The sequence below is a fragment of the Centruroides sculpturatus genome, unplaced genomic scaffold (assembly GCF_000671375.1).
Source record: "Centruroides sculpturatus isolate CEXI.00-Female unplaced genomic scaffold, Cexi_2.0 scaffold50, whole genome shotgun sequence".
NCBI lineage: Eukaryota > Metazoa > Arthropoda > Arachnida > Scorpiones > Buthidae > Centruroides > Centruroides sculpturatus.
In genome coordinates this window covers 1,302,794-1,319,299 of record NW_019384891.1, presented here as the reverse complement: position 1 = coordinate 1,319,299, position 16,506 = coordinate 1,302,794, and the positions used below count along the sequence as shown (strand labels likewise).

General features: G+C 41.1%; 2 protein-coding genes and 1 pseudogene across 2 annotated transcripts; all 3 read left to right on the top strand.

Annotated features, from left to right (window-relative positions):
* The first annotated feature begins 11,604 nt into the window (after positions 1–11,604).
* On the top strand, positions 11,605–13,062 carry LOC111631275 (annotated as a pseudogene).
* LOC111631274 lies at positions 12,438–14,255 on the top strand. The gene has a single exon (XM_023375492.1). It carries the CDS (start codon positions 13,251–13,253, stop codon positions 14,253–14,255), a length of 1,005 nt encoding a protein of 334 aa, XP_023231260.1. The 5' UTR covers positions 12,438–13,250.
* Positions 14,256–14,267: 12 nt separating this feature from the next.
* Positions 14,268–15,074, top strand: LOC111631273. The gene is made up of 2 exons (XM_023375491.1): positions 14,268–14,574; positions 14,656–15,074. The coding sequence occupies exons 1-2, from the start codon at positions 14,268–14,270 to the stop codon at positions 15,072–15,074; spliced, it is 726 nt and encodes a 241-aa protein (XP_023231259.1).
* Positions 15,075–16,506: the final 1,432 nt, after the last annotated feature.

Sequence of the window (16,506 nt, the reverse complement as noted above, 5' to 3'; positions counted from 1 at the left end):
CAAGAGGCACTTGGGCTGCCATCTAGGAATGCTACTCCCAGTCCTTCTTGTTATTAATATCCTCCCAACTTCCCGACCATCCTACCTTTACTATCCATCTTTACTTTTTAGATAAACCTTCCTCTCTTATTCAATTCCGATACAATATTAAATTTAAAAAAGGAGATCACATACTGCACTGGGGCTCTATTGTTTCCGAAACATATGGAGAAAATCCAACCCCCTCTTCTCACCCTGTTCCTTGTTTTGAGATATCTTGACCCTTTGTTAAATACTTTGGCCTTCACCATAATTTTAAATTCATTCTCAACATTTCCCCTTTATAGGATGGCCGAAGATCAGGAATGGTAGAGCTTTACCCCTTCACCTTCTCCACCTCTAACAACATCTATAACTACAACTACTCCAACCACTACAACCCGCGAAGTCAACGCTGATGCGGTACAAGCAGCTATTCGCTTCGCCCAAGCACAACCCCAGACCTTCCAAACCATTCCCATCACCCTCGTCTTACCCGTGAATTATAACTGCCCTCCTCAATTAGAGCAAGCCTTACAAGCGGCTAATCAACCATCATTAACCTGGACCAACATACAACCACATGCCTCTCGTACTCCTGTACTTAATCCTCCAACCTTTCCCCGACCTCTTCGAAATTCCAACCGTCACCACTAATCTCAACCTATGAAATCCTTCTCTTATTCCCACTCCTCATTTTAAAATCTATACGCTAATTACTTTTCCCCATATTTTTCTTTCTATACATAGGCTATATATCATCACTTTTTGTTTTATTATCATTGTAACCATTAATTAAATCGCATATTTACCTGATGTAACTTAATAGCAATAATAAACATTTATACCTACTCATATGTTTATGTTATTGTGGTTTGTTTTCACCGTGTTGTCATAACGTGAGAGAGAGAGAGTACTTAATAACTGTAAACTATAAATATCCACACACGCGACTATACGCGATGTATCTAGTCTTACAATTTTGCACTGTATTAATTCAAGGAATATTTGGCTGTCAATTTATAACTCTTAAATTAATTATATAACTTTATTGTAACCCTAAAAGAGAGAGAGAGAAAAATCAATTATAACTGTTTAACTCAAAATCGATCTTGCCCATTGAGAACAAGCACGATTTTAGAAAGGCCAAGGTAATGTGAGGATCCAAATCCAGACTTTCCGTGTGTTTATATCATTTCATCATAAGATCACATCGTAGTCATACTTTCATTCCACGGTGTCATAAGATCACAGTGTAGCTATACTTTCGTTCAATAACTTCAACTTTTACACCTGGGAGTTAAACATCTGTTAAGTTCTCAGACCTAATAAAGACGCTTTCTCATCACCTTTCGATCTAGTATCGCGATTTTAGCAGTTCAACATTAGACAAGAAGAACAAAGTGAGTCAGTCGTCGCCAGTTCTTCCATCAGATTACTTCTACGTAATATCTGTGCTCCTTGGGATACCTCTGCTTTTGAATATCAAGAATCGCCTAATATCAAAGGAAAAAGTCAGAACTATTGAACTTAACACTACCTTCCCGAACTTTCTGTCTTACCGACTGGATCCATATCAAGATATCAAAAAAGGTATTTATCGCCACGCGTATGAATTGTAAATTCTCTCTCTCGAGAACTCTCAGTTAACTTTACTAGCAACATGTTGTAAGATATGTATTCCCTATCATTACCCATTAAACATTTGTTATGTTAATCTAGTCTACAAAGGAATCACTTCCAGTGCGCTGTCTCTCCTTTTATCTCGACTCTGATCGCTCCGTTACGCGACCGCTTGCGTGAGCTAAATAACGTGGCTTCTGTGTCTGCAGAGACGCGGCGGTGTCATCCTGACAGGGCACCAAAGAGGTGCCGACCCTTCGGTCACAGTTACATACATCTCAGAGATGCTATAGGAAGACAAAATACCAATGTCACTCAGCTTGGTCAGATGTTCATCTTTCACCGGGTCACCATGATATATGCATGATGTGGTGGTACACCAGTATATTTTGTTGTTTTTATTTTATATATGTATATATAAGAATATTCTATTCCCTTTTCTCTTTGTTCTGTTTCTATACTTTCTGGAACTTTCGTCTGAATGTGGGTGGCCAGTGACCTAATTTCGGGACAAAGGAGCGAATGTAGCCCAGAGGGCAAGTGGGGGACGATAAGGACACTTTTGGCTTTGGACCGGAGGAGGAAAGACCGTCGGAGAGAGCGGTCTCGAGTTCGGTGTTGCTTCGGCCGGAAGGGTTACGAAGAACACTAAAGATAGAAATAGCATTGGAAGAGAAAAAGAACATTGGTAAAGCCGAGACTAAAGGACGAACTTTGGGTCCTCGCATGTGCTCCGTCCCCATAGAAGAAAAGAATCCCAAGACGAAATCATCTAGTGGCCACCACCGCAGTCAACCATTCGGGTACCCGTTCCTTACTAGAAATTTCCATTCTTGTTCTCCCATTCTATTCTAATTCTTGTTCTTCCTTTCCTCTTCTAGTTATAAGTAGTTTTAAGTTAGTAATTAAGTGTCTCCTTTGGTACGCGAAAGAAAAGTTTAGCTCCACTGTGAATCAACAATCGGTGTTGTTTGTTCCCTTTTGTTTAATTAAAGTGAGGAACAAGGAGGTCGGAATCAACGAACCTTTCCTGTATATATGTTCATACAGTAAAATAAAGCATGTTTTATTGTTTTATATTCCTGTCTCTTTGTGAGAATTCATTCATCACCACGTGATCACCACAATGGCGTCCGCGACAGGATTCCGACAGTAAAATCTCCTTGTCCTTACGTTATCTGCAGAACTTTCGATTGTACGCATATTTTAGTCCGTATAAGTTTTTATATTTGTGTTTCCTTTTTATATATATCATGGCTACAAACAATCCTGTAGATAGCACGATCCATGGTAACGGATCTAATGACGGTGTTCCGTTAGTTGTAACGGGGTTTTTGGGGATGATTCCCACGTTTTCTAATACTCAAGGTGACTCTGTAAATATTAAACAGTTTTTTTTTTCCGTTGAAAACATTGCCACCCTAGCAGGATGGAATGATAGGGTAAAGATAGCAGTACTACAAGCAAGACTAAAGGGGGAACCTCTTTCTACTTTCTTTTGCCTGTTAGAACAGTATCCTTGTTCGTACGAAGATATTAGACGCGATTTAACGAAGTGTTTTGAAAGAAAGAGAACTGGAGAAAAGAAAGTATTAGACCAACTGCTAAATTTAAAACAAGGTGCGAGCGAATCCGTAACGGACTTTGCCGTGCAGACTAAAACTCTGTTGTCCCGCGCTGTAAAGGATCATGCTAAGATTGACTCATTGCGCGACGATATAATTAAGGAAAGGTTCATTCTAGGTTTGAACGGAAGGATAAGAGGGAATGTATTGCGGCGATCCCCAAAATCTCTGGAGGAGGCTTTTGAATTTTCGGAAATCGAAGATAAGATCGAATCTGATTGCAGTAACCATACCGAACGTAGGGGGGTTTTTTTCTATAGTGGAGGAAAACGTAAAACCAGTTAACAGCGAACCAGATAATATATTAGTGTCAAATGTTCGTCACGGTGATAGGATCGACAGACTGGAAAAAAGGGTTGATGCCCTAGCTGAAGCCTTTGAAAAGTTCGCTAGTAGTAGCAAAGACAAGGACCACCGAAACGCGGATATAAAGTGCTATGATTGTGGGCGTCGGGGGCATTTTGCTCGTGATTGTCCAAACCATCGAAGGGCGAATTTAAACTTGTAATGGAGCGTTATGATAGCCAGTATCGCGCTCCTAGTGTAAAACTAAACCTGGCTACGCGCGTATTTTTTTCTGATAAATACCTCCCACTCATTAAGGGTAAAATGAATAATCTAGACGTAACCCTGCTCATAGATACTGGAGCAGAAAAGTCCTTGATAAGCTCTTTGGTTTTAAAACGTATACCGCCGGATTGCATCAAGAGAGCTAAAGCTAATGAAGAAAAACTTGGAATAAGGGGCATAAACGGGGTGGTAACAGAGTGCGAACAACTCGTTAGTGTCATCGTAAGTTATAAAGAGGTAGAACACCACGTAAACATACCGTGTATGCCCTTCCCTGAACCCGCGGAATACGAGGCTATATTAGGGATGGACATCATTAAGGACATCCCGAAAATCACCGAAGATCTCAGTAAACCGATGAATGAGGACTGTCAAACTAGTTTCGATCGTTTTAAAAAGTTACTCACCAACCCACCTTTGCTGAGACATCCTGATTTTTCTTCCCGCTTCCATTTGTTCACAGACGCATCGGACAAATGCGCTGGGGCGGTGCTAGGTCAGTTAATTGAAAATGAATTTTCCCCGGTGGGTTACTTTAGTAGAAAATTTAGCAGGGCAGAACTGAATTATTCCACGGTGGAAAAGGAATGTTTCGCTATCATATTGTCTCTCCGTCATTTTAGACCCATCGTATTGGGACAACAAATTGAAGTTCACTTCGACCACAAGCCCCTTTCATTCATAAAGAGTATGAAGAACCATAATAAGAGGCTTATGCGTTGGTCGATTGAGCTAGTGGATTACGACCTTAACATACGCCATATAAAGGGTAATAGGAATTTTGTAGCCGATTTATTGTCGAGGCCTGAAAAGGCTATACATATTAATGACCTGCACGCGTGTGATGTCGTCTCTGTTAATTCCGATCTATGGAAAAAATTATCAAATCCCAGGAGGAGGATAAAGTATTTAAAAATTTAAAACACCATTTTTCCAACCAAGCCCATAATCCAGTAGGCGACAACGATAACATTCCGCCGGAATTTTCGCTAGAAGGCGATGTTTTGATTCACAAAAAACTAGGGCAGTTCGGTCTCTGTCAATGGAAACAAGTTTGCGTGGGAGAGAGTGTAGTCAAGGAGTTAATATGGGCATTTCATTGTTCCACCTTGTCAGGTCACATTGGTTTAGAAAAAACTTGCAACCTGATAGATCGATACTACTTCGTTAAAAACCTCCGCGCGCACGTAAAACGCATCATCCGTAATTGTAAGGTCTGCCAGAAATATAACCTCCATCGTGGCCGTGCCCCATTTCAGGAGACTGAAGTTGCTAGTTTTCCATTCCAGAAAATAGCGATAGATATCATTGGCCCCCTCCAGAGATCACAGAGCGAAAATCGGTATATTTTTTCAATGATTGATGTCTACACACGTTTTGCTGAAGCCGTACCAATGAAAGACCAATTGGCGCAAAGTGTAGCCGAGGCCATATTTAATCATATTATTTGTAGATACGGCTGCCCTAGCATGTTAATCTCCGACCGCGGTAGTAATTTTACATCCAAAACATTCCAGGACGTTTGTAATCTACTAGCAGTCAAGCATAATGTGACCACGGCTTATCGGCCATGTGCCAACTCCATTTGTGAGCGCTTCAATAAAACCATAGTTGGCACTATGGCTCGCATTTCACAGGGGGATAACCGTAACTGGGATATCTTTTTGTCACCCGCGTTATTCGCTTACAACAATGCAACTCATACTTCTACAAACGAATCCCCAGCCTTTTTGCTGTATGGTTTTGACCCTCACTTCCCTGTAGCGTTCCCCGACGAATCATCTGATGATGACCGGGAGGAACGTCTAGATACTACCTTTAAAGACAGGTTAGATACCATACGGAAAGCCGCTTATGACTTAGGTAGGAAACGGAATTATTATAATAGGGAACGTATTAACAACAAAAGGGGTTATTCTGATTGGAAAGTAGGACAAAGGGTATGGCTGTTGCGAAAGGGAAGAAATAAGAGTCACGGAAAATTCTCGGCCAAGTATTTGGGCCCATTTAGGATAAGACGTAAGTTAGGTCCTGTTACCATGGAAATCGGCAACGATCGGGAAAAGAACACCTGTATTGTGCACGTTGATAGACTAAAACCATGTTACTTCCCTATGTACAAGAATAGTACGAGAAGAAGGATGAGAAAACCTCCCGATAGGAAAGGGGAGGAAGAACCAACTAACGGTATGGACGAAGACGATGTATGTGGATGTATTATGCCATTACCAAGAGCAACACTCCAAGAAAATCAAGACAGTGGTCGACATAGCGAATATGAGGAACATGATGCCACCAATAATCGTAATGTTAATCCAAACCCCTCTCCACCACCTGAACGGTACAACTTACGAGGACATAGATTGGATTACCGTAAGCTTCACTACGGTAAATAGTTTGTAAGGGGAGGACGTATGTGGTGGTACACCAGTATATTTTGTTGTTTTTATTTTATATATGTATATATAAGAATATTCTATTCCCTTTTCTCTTTGTTCTGTTTCTATACTTTCTGGAACTTTCGTCTGAATGTGGGTGGCCAGTGACCTAATTTCGGGACAAAGGAGCGAAGGTAGCCCAGAGGGCAAGTGGGGGACGATAAGGACACTTTTTGCTTTGGACCGTAGGAGGAAAGACCGTCGGAGAGAGCGGTCTCGAGTTCGGTGTTGCTTCGGCCGGAAGGGTTACGAAGAACACAAAAGAAAGAAGTAGCATTGGAAGAGAAAAAGAACATTGGAAAAGCCGAGACTAAAGGACGAATTTTGGGTCCTCGCATGTGCTCCGTCCCCATAGAAGAAAAGAATCCCAAGACGAAATCACATAGTGGCCACCACCTCAGTCAACCATTCGGGTACCCATTCCTTACTAGAAATTTCCATTTTTGTTCTCCCATTCTATCCTAATTCTTGTTCCTCCTTTCCTCTTTTAGTTATAAGTAGTTTTAAGTTAGTAATTAAGTGTCTCCTTTGTTACGTGAAAGAAAAGTTTAGCTCCGCTGTGAATCAAGAAACGGTGTTGTTTGTTCCCTTTTGTTTAATAAAAGTGAGGAACAAGGAGGTCGGAATCAACGAACCTTTCCTGTATATATGTTCATAAAGTAAAATAAAGCACGTCTTATTGTTTTATATTCCTGTCTCTTTGTGAGAACTCAATCATCACCACGTGCTCACCACAATGGCGTCCTCGACAGGATTCCGACAGTAAAATCTCCTTGTCCTTACGTTATCTGCAGAACTTTCGATTGTACGCGTATTTTAGTCCGTATAAGTTTTTATATTTGTGTTTCTTTTTATATATATCATGGCTACAAACAATCCTGTAGATAGCACGATCCATGGTAACGGATCTAGTGACGGTGTTCCGTTAGTTGTAACGGGGTTTTTGGGGATGATTCCCATGTATTCTAATACTCAAGGTGACTCTGTAAATATTAAACAGTTCTTTTTTTCCGTTGAAAACATTGCCACCCTAGCAGGATGGAATGATAGGGTAAAGATAGCAGTACTACAAGCAAGACTAAAGGGGGAACCTCTTTCTACTTTCTTTTGCCTGTTAGAACAGTATCCTTGTTCGTACGAAGATATTAGACGCGATTTAACGAAGTGTTTTAAAAGAAAGTATTAGACCAACTGCTAAATTTAAAACAAGGTGCGAGCGAATCCGTAACGGACTTTGCCGTGCGGACTAAAACTCTGTTGTCCCGCGCTGTAAAAGATCATGCTAAGATTGACTCATTGCGCGACGATATAATTAAGGAAAGGTTCATTCTAGGTTTGAACGGAAGGATAAGAGGGAATGTATTGCGGCGATCCCCAAAGTCTCTGGAGGAAGCCTTTGAATTTTCGGAAATCGAAGATAAGATCGAATCTGATTGCAGTAACCATACCGAACGTAGAGGGGTTTTTTCTATAGTGGAGGAAAACGTAAAACCAAGTAACAGCGAACCAGATAATATATTAGTGTCACGGTGTCACGGTGATAGGATCGACAGACTGGAAAAAAGGGTTGATGCCCTAGCTGAAGCCTTCGAAAAGTTCGCTAGTAGTAGCAAAGACAAGGACCACCGAAATGCGGATATGAAGTGCTATGATTGTGGGCGTCGGGGGCATTTTGCTCGTGATTGTCCAAACCATCGAAGGGCGAATTTAAACTTGTAATGGAGCGTTATGATAGCCAGTATCGCGCTCCTAGTGTAAAACTAAACCTGGCTATGCGCGTATTTTTTTCTGATAAATACCTCCCACTCATTAAGGGTAAAATGAATAATTTAGACGTAACCCTGCTCATAGATACTGGAGCAGAAAAGTCCTTGATAAGCTCTTTGGTTTTAAAACGTATACCACCGGATTGCATCAAGAGAGCTAAAGCCAATGAAGAAAAACTTGGAATAAGGGGCATAAACGGGGTGGTAACAGAGTGCGAGCGACTCGTTAGTGTCATCGTAAGTTATAAAGAGGTAGAACACCATGTAAACATACCGTGTATGCCCTTCCCTGAACCCACGGAATACAAGGCTATATTAGGGATGGACATCATTAAGGACATCCCGAAAATCACCGAAGATCTCAGTAAACCAATGAATGTTAAGCCGCGTAACGCAATTAGCAGAGTCGTCTCTCCAATAGATTGCCTCGCTAACACCCCTATCCAAGTCGAAGGACTTGATGATCTTGGGTCGGTAAGGAGCGACGAAATTTACAGTATCCTTAGCAAATACCCTAAATGCTTTGCCGACTCGATCGAGGAATTGACAGGAATGAAAGGTCCGTCCCACAAACCTATTATTCGATCAAACCAACCGATTAATACTAGGCAATATCGCATCCCCGAGTGCTACCTTAAGGGATTAAAGTCCCTAACAGATTCATATCTAAAAGCTGGTATTATCGAGAAGAGTTCGTCCGGATGGAACTCGCCCATCCATATCGTGGAAAAGGCTAACGGCGAACTACGCATGACATTAGACCTTAGATGTATTAACGAGGTAACCGAGAACCAAGAGTTCCCTCTGGCCCGCGTAGATGAGATTATGGGAAAATTCCACGGCAGTAAATACTTTTCCGTTTTGGACTTAAAATCGGGATACCTCCAAATCAACCTCGACCCATCCGTCCGCCACATTTACGCTTTCTCAACTCCTTGGGGGAAATATCAGATGTGCCGCTTACCCCAAGGAGCAAAGAATAGCGGCCGTTATTTTCAAAACGTGATGTCCAACCTTTTGGCCCCGTTCATCGGAATCAATTGCTACGTGTTCCAAGACGATATAGTCTTGTTCTCTAAGTCGCTCGAGGAACACATGGCACTCCTTGACAAGGTTATCGGGACGTTATATGATGCCAACTTGAAGCTTCATCCAAAAAAAAGCAGACTGATCGCTAAAGAAATCAGATACTTAGGACACGTCATAAGCCGGGAGGGCATACGTCCGGATCCAGATAACGTACAGGCTATCCGCGAAATAAAACCCCCTCATAATGTGAAGGGCGTACGTAGCTTCCTAGGAATGGTGGGCTTCTTCCGGGGTTTTATACCAAACTTCTCGGACGTGGCCTTGCCATTGACGGCATTAACAAGGAAGAAAGCGAAGTTCTGTTGGAATGAGGACTGTCAGACTAGCTTCGATCGTTTTAAAAGGTTACTCACCAACCCACCTTTGCTGAGACATCCCGATTTTTCTTCCCGCTTCCATTTGTTCACGGACGCATCGGACAAATGCGCTGGGGCGGTGCTAGGTCAGTTAATTGAAAATGAATTTTCCCCAGTGGGTTACTTTAGTAGAAAATTTAGCGGGGCAGAACTGAATTATTCCACGGTGGAAAAGGAATGTTTCGCTATCATATTGTCTCTCCGTCATTTTAGACCCATCGTATTGGGACAACAAATTGAAGTTCACTTCGACCACAAGCCCCTTTCATTCATAAAGAGTATGAAGAACCATAATAAGAGGCTTATGCGTTGGTCGATTGAGCTAGTGGATTACGACCTTAACATACGCCATATAAAGGGTAATAGGAATTTTGTAGCCGATTTATTGTCGAGGCCTGAAAAGGCTATACATATTAATGACCTGCACGCGTGTGATGTCGTCTCTGTTAATTCCGATCTATGGAAAAAATTATCAAATCCCAGGAGGAGGATAAAGTATTTAAAAATTTAAAACACCATTTTTCCAACCAAGCCCATAATCCAGTAGGCGACAACGATAACATTCCGCCGGAATTTTCGCTAGAAGGCGATGTTTTGATTCACAAAAAACTAGGGCAGTTCGGTCTCTGTCAATGGAAACAAGTTTGCGTGGGAGAGAGTGTAGTCAAGGAGTTAATATGGGCATTTCATTGTTCCACCTTGTCAGGTCACATTGGTTTAGAAAAAACTTGCAACCTGATAGATCGATACTACTTCGTTAAAAACCTCCGCGCGCACGTAAAACGCATCATCCGTAATTGTAAGGTCTGCCAGAAATATAACCTCCATCGTGGCCGTGCCCCATTTCAGGAGACTGAAGTTGCTAGTTTTCCATTCCAGAAAATAGCGATAGATATCATTGGCCCCCTCCAGAGATCACAGAGCGAAAATCGGTATATTTTTTCAATGATTGATGTCTACACACGTTTTGCTGAAGCCGTACCAATGAAAGACCAATTGGCGCAAAGTGTAGCCGAGGCCATATTTAATCATATTATTTGTAGATACGGCTGCCCTAGCATGTTAATCTCCGACCGCGGTAGTAATTTTACATCCAAAACATTCCAGGACGTTTGTAATCTACTAGCAGTCAAGCATAATGTGACCACGGCTTATCGGCCATGTGCCAACTCCATTTGTGAGCGCTTCAATAAAACCATAGTTGGCACTATGGCTCGCATTTCACAGGGGGATAACCGTAACTGGGATATCTTTTTGTCACCCGCGTTATTCGCTTACAACAATGCAACTCATACTTCTACAAACGAATCCCCAGCCTTTTTGCTGTATGGTTTTGACCCTCACTTCCCTGTAGCGTTCCCCGACGAATCATCTGATGATGACCGGGAGGAACGTCTAGATACTACCTTTAAAGACAGGTTAGATACCATACGGAAAGCCGCTTATGACTTAGGTAGGAAACGGAATTATTATAATAGGGAACGTATTAACAACAAAAGGGGTTATTCTGATTGGAAAGTAGGACAAAGGGTATGGCTGTTGCGAAAGGGAAGAAATAAGAGTCACGGAAAATTCTCGGCCAAGTATTTGGGCCCATTTAGGATAAGACGTAAGTTAGGTCCTGTTACCATGGAAATCGGCAACGATCGGGAAAAGAACACCTGTATTGTGCACGTTGATAGACTAAAACCATGTTACTTCCCTATGTACAAGAATAGTACGAGAAGAAGGATGAGAAAACCTCCCGATAGGAAAGGGGAGGAAGAACCAACTAACGGTATGGACGAAGACGATGTATGTGGATGTATTATGCCATTACCAAGAGCAACACTCCAAGAAAATCAAGACAGTGGTCGACATAGCGAATATGAGGAACATGATGCCACCGATAATCGTAATGTTAATCCAAACCCCTCTCCACCACCTGAACGGTACAACTTACGAGGACATAGATTGGATTACCGTAAGCTTCACTACGGTAAATAGTTTGTAAGGGGAGGACGTATGTGGTGGTACACCAGTATATTTTGTTGTTTTTATTTTATATATGTATATATAAGAATATTCTATTCCCTTTTCTCTTTGTTCTGTTTCTATACTTTCTGGAACTTTCGTCTGAATGTGGGTGGCCAGTGACCTAATTTCGGGACAAAGGAGCGAAGGTAGCCCAGAGGGCAAGTGGGGGACGATAAGGACACTTTTTGCTTTGGACCGTAGGAGGAAAGACCGTCGGAGAGAGCGGTCTCGAGTTCGGTGTTGCTTCGGCCGGAAGGGTTACGAAGAACACAAAAGAAAGAAGTAGCATTGGAAGAGAAAAAGAACATTGGTAAAGCCGAGACTAAAGGACGAATTTTGGGTCCTCGCATGTGCTCCGTCCCCATAGAAGAAAAGAATCCCAAGACGAAATCACATAGTGGCCACCACCTCAGTCAACCATTCGGGTACCCATTCCTTACTAGAAATTTCCATTTTTGTTCTCCCATTCTATCCTAATTCTTGTTCCTCCTTTCCTCTTTTAGTTATAAGTAGTTTTAAGTTAGTAATTAAGTGTCTCCTTTGTTACGCGAAAGAAAAGTTTAGCTCCGCTGTGAATCAAGAAACGGTGTTGTTTGTTCACTTTTGTTTAATAAAAGTGAGGAACAAGGAGGTCGGAATCAACGAACCTTTTTTGTATATATGTTCATAAAGTAAAATAAAGCACGTCTTATTGTTTTATATTCCTGTCTCTTTGTGAGAACTCAATCACCACCACGTGCTCACCACAATGAAAAGACTCAGGACGCCATGACATACGTTGGCTATTACGGTCGTCCTGATTTATTCATTACATTTACATGTAATCCTCGATGGAATGATATTAATTAATTAAAAATGCATTATCTGGGAAAAAGCCTCATGATCTTCATGATATAGCTAGGATATTTCACTAAAAAGTTAAGGCGTTAATGACATTGCTAACAAAGGGGAATTTGTTTGGAGATGTACGTTGTTTTATATATTCTGTCGAATGGCAAAAAGCGTGGTTTGCCTCATATACACATTTTGTTGTGGCTACAGCAACGTATTTCTCTAGATAAATTGGATAGTGTTATTTCTGCAGAGATACTAGACCCTGCGAAAGATCCTCTCCTTCATGAGATTATAAAAGACAATATGATACCTGGGCCTTGCGGTAATTTAAATTTCACCCTGTATGAAAGAAGGTAGCTGCACTAAGAAGTTTCCTCGACCTCTCCTTCAAAAAACTCAAACAGGAGAAGATGGATACCCAAAGTATCGACGAAGAGCTCCAGGAGATGGCGGTTTCATTCCTAAAATCAATGGTGTGACCCTTGATAACAATTGGGTAGTGTCGTATAAACCTGTGCTTTCACGTACGTTCGGTGCTCATATTAACGTGAATTACTGTAACTCTGTAAAATCTATATAATACATATGTAAATATGTCAATAAAGGGAGTGATAAGCCAACATTTGGTCTTAAAAATGAAAAGGATGAAGTTGAACTCCATGAAAGTGGGCAATACATCAGCAGCTCCGCTGTATGAAGAATTCTGGCTTTACCCATCCATGAGGTTCCCTCCAGTTTTTCATCTTACTGTGCATTTGGAAAATGGCCAGCTAGTCTATTTTAATCCAAATGACTCCAATCAGTTAACAAATATTGTTAACAATCTAGTAAAAACTACGCTTACAGCATTTTTTGACTTATGCAAAACAGATAATTTTGCAAAAACACTTCTTTCTGTTGAAGTTTCCTCTTTCTATGTATGGAAAAATAACAGATTTGAGAGAAGAAAACGTGGTAATGACCGTCGATGGTTGGCCAGGAGTAAAAAAAGATCAGACTTTAGCCAGGGTATATACCATCCACCCTAACAATACTGATACCACTCTAAGAATACTAAACAAAATCCTACCTAACTATCTTCGCCTTTTACTACATGAAATCCGAGACCCTACATCTTTCATAGAATTGAAAACAGTTAATGGTACGATTCAACCCACATACCAGTCTGCATGTAAGGTTCTAGGCTTGCTAGAAGACGATAGGCACTGGAATGCAACTATGGTAGAAGCTGCGCTATGTGAATCTCCGTTTAGATTACGCAAAATTTTTGCAGTAATGTTGATGTTTTGTCAATTGCCAGATGCTTCAAATCTTTGGGAGAAATATAAAGATACCCTTTCGGAAGATATATGGCACCAAGTCGAGTTAGAGTTACAACATAGAGATGTTCATCTAATTTTAAATGAAGTATACAATAAATGCTTGGTGTGTCTTGAAGATACAGTGCTGTCTTTAGGAGGCCAATGCTTACAACAGTATGGTTTATCTCAGCCATCAAGATGTAATGAAGTGTTACAAAATACAGACTATCTCCAAGAGATGAGCTATGACTCAAATATTTTAGCACAGATTGTAACTACTAATGAAAATTTGTTAAACAATGAACAGTCTCACGTTTATAGCCAAATTTTAGAAAGCATCAAAAAAAGCACTGGTCAAACATTTTTCTTAGACACTCCTGGCGGCACCAGTAAGACATTTGTCCTGAGTCTTTTATTGGCTAGAATGCGAAAAGATTGCCAGAGAGCATTGGCTGTTGCTTCTTCAGGCATTGCTGCAACGTTGCTGGAAGGAGGTAGAACTGCTCACTCTGCGTTCAAACTGCCCTTGAACCTGATGCAAGTAGAGACACCTATCTGTAATATTTCAAAACAGAGTAACATGGCGCAAGTTTTGAAGGACTGTAAACTAATAGTTTGAGATGAATGCACAATGGCCCATAAGAGCGGATTCGAAGCTCTCAGTAGAACATTAAAAGACATAAGAGAAAACAATAGCTTGATGGGAGGGGTCACTGTGCTGTTAGTTGGAGATTTTCGGCAAACGTTACCCGTCATACCTAGGGGTACACGGCCAGATGAAGAAAAAGCATGCTTAAAGACTTCATATTTGTGGCCACATATCCGGAAACTTGCACTCCAATACAATATGAGAGTCCATTTAAGTGGTGATACATCCGCTGGGCTTTTCGCTGAAGTGCTACTAAAAATAGGTGATGGAAATTACCCTCCACTGGAAGGTAAAATCACAATCCCTTCAGATTGGATACAGTAGTTACCTCCTTATCAGAGCTAACTTCTAAAATATATCCTGATATAAGTAACATCAAAAAAGAAGCCCACAGAATGGTTGTGCGAACGTGCTATCTTAACTCCGAGAAACGATAAAGCAGCCGCAGTTAATGATATTCTATTAAAAGCCTTCGAAGCTCAAGATCCTGAATACAGGTCTTTTGATTCAGTGATCCAAACGGACGACGCCGTCCCCTATCTGACAGAATTTCTTAATACTCTGAATCCTCTTGGTCTGCCATCACATAAACTCATTCTTAAAGTCGGAGCATCTGTAATGTTATTAAGAAATCTTAATCCACCAAAATTATGCAATGGTACGAGACTACAAGTAAATGCTTTGCATAAGAACATTGTAGAAGCTACAGTGATCACTGGATGTGCTCGGGGAGACAGTTTTTATCCCAAGAATACTATTAACACCATCAGAATATCTGTTCGAATTTAAGAGAACACAGTTCCCTCTCAAGGTGTGTTTTGTCATGACTATTAATAAATCACAAGGACAGTCACTGAAAATGGCTGGCATCGACTTGAGTGAAGACTGTTTTTCTCATGGACAGTTCTATGTTGCATGTTCTAGAGTAAGTTCTGCGAATAGTCTGGTCATCTTAGCCCCGAAAGGCTGTACTGCAAACGTGGTTTACAAAGAGGTTCTGGGGTAACTGAAACTCTATTTTTCCATAAGTATTTATTTATTTTATATATTTACGTATAATGTCATTTATGTTTCAAAAAAAAATTAAACTCAGATTTATCGTATCTCGGGATCCCATAACATTTGAAACTTGAATTTAGATGCATTAGCAGTCGATAGTTTGAAACACAAAAATCAGTAATTTTACCAAATTAGCAACAACTAATGATTGAGAATCTTAGTGAAGTACTGGAGAGAAGGCTATTTCTATCAAATTGCAAAATCCTAGCGGGCAAAGCCACGGGTAACAGCTAGTTTTTTATAATTACATGAGTAGCATCTGCCGATGTATCTGGCTGATATACAAAATCCTCATAAACAAAAGGTATTTTTGCCCTAATCATATACTTATAATATTCCAAATTAATTCTTAAATCAATTGGTAACTCACCTGCAATCAATTGCAAAGCAGGAGTTGAAATCGTACGATAGGCCCTGGTGACCATCAGCAGCACTTTCCATTGGGAAGATTCAAGTTTCCCACGGTGAAGGGGCTGAAGTCTGTCGTCCCACACTCCAGCAACATATACTACTATAGGAATATACAGAGACTCGGAGTGCAGGAAGCCGCAGCCCCAACCCCAGCTTGCCAAGCTCTGTAAACTACAAAACTGAGCCTTATCCTTAATATAATTCACATGGGGTGTAAGGTGGAAGTGTATTAGGTAACCGTTGAGTTTGCGTTGAATTACGTAATATTTCTTTTTTTTATAACTCTTTCCACCATGTGGGCACTAAGAGGGCCTCTTTTTGCAAGCCCATTATGGGTTCGGCCAGGCCAACAATGGGGCTGCCGGGTGGTAAGGGACGGGGCCCGACATACCCGGACGGACCACCCCCCGAAAAATTCCTGGGGATTTTTCGACCCGTTCGGATTCAAACCCGGGTCCCCCAAAACAGTAGGCTGCCACCTTGCCCACTCGGCCATCCGCCCGTTATATACGTGGACTAGAGCGATAGAGGAAAGAGAAAGGGAAGAGCAAAGACGAGTGCTTAAAAAACGATAGGCAGGGTCAGACCCTCGGATGTGCGACGATTCTTGAACGAATAGGTGTGTACTGTATGTGTGATGATATTTGTAATTGTAAATTGTGAATACATGTGACAAATATTATTTTATTTTTTATTTTGTGCATGTTATAAGTTATAAATAAATATAAACAAACAACACTAACTGAGTAAC

Excerpts from the sequence above, each read along its gene's own strand:
- LOC111631274 (XM_023375492.1), top strand. The coding sequence starts at position 13,251 with ATGTATGGAAAAATAACAGATTTGAGAGAAGAAAACGTGGTAATGACC.
- LOC111631273 (XM_023375491.1), top strand. The coding sequence starts at position 14,268 with ATGGCCCATAAGAGCGGATTCGAAGCTCTCAGTAGAACATTAAAAGAC. Across the intron at positions 14,575-14,655 it reads AAATTACCCTCCACTGGAAG|TAACATCAAAAAAGAAGCCC; the intron begins GTAAAATCACAA and ends TCCTGATATAAG.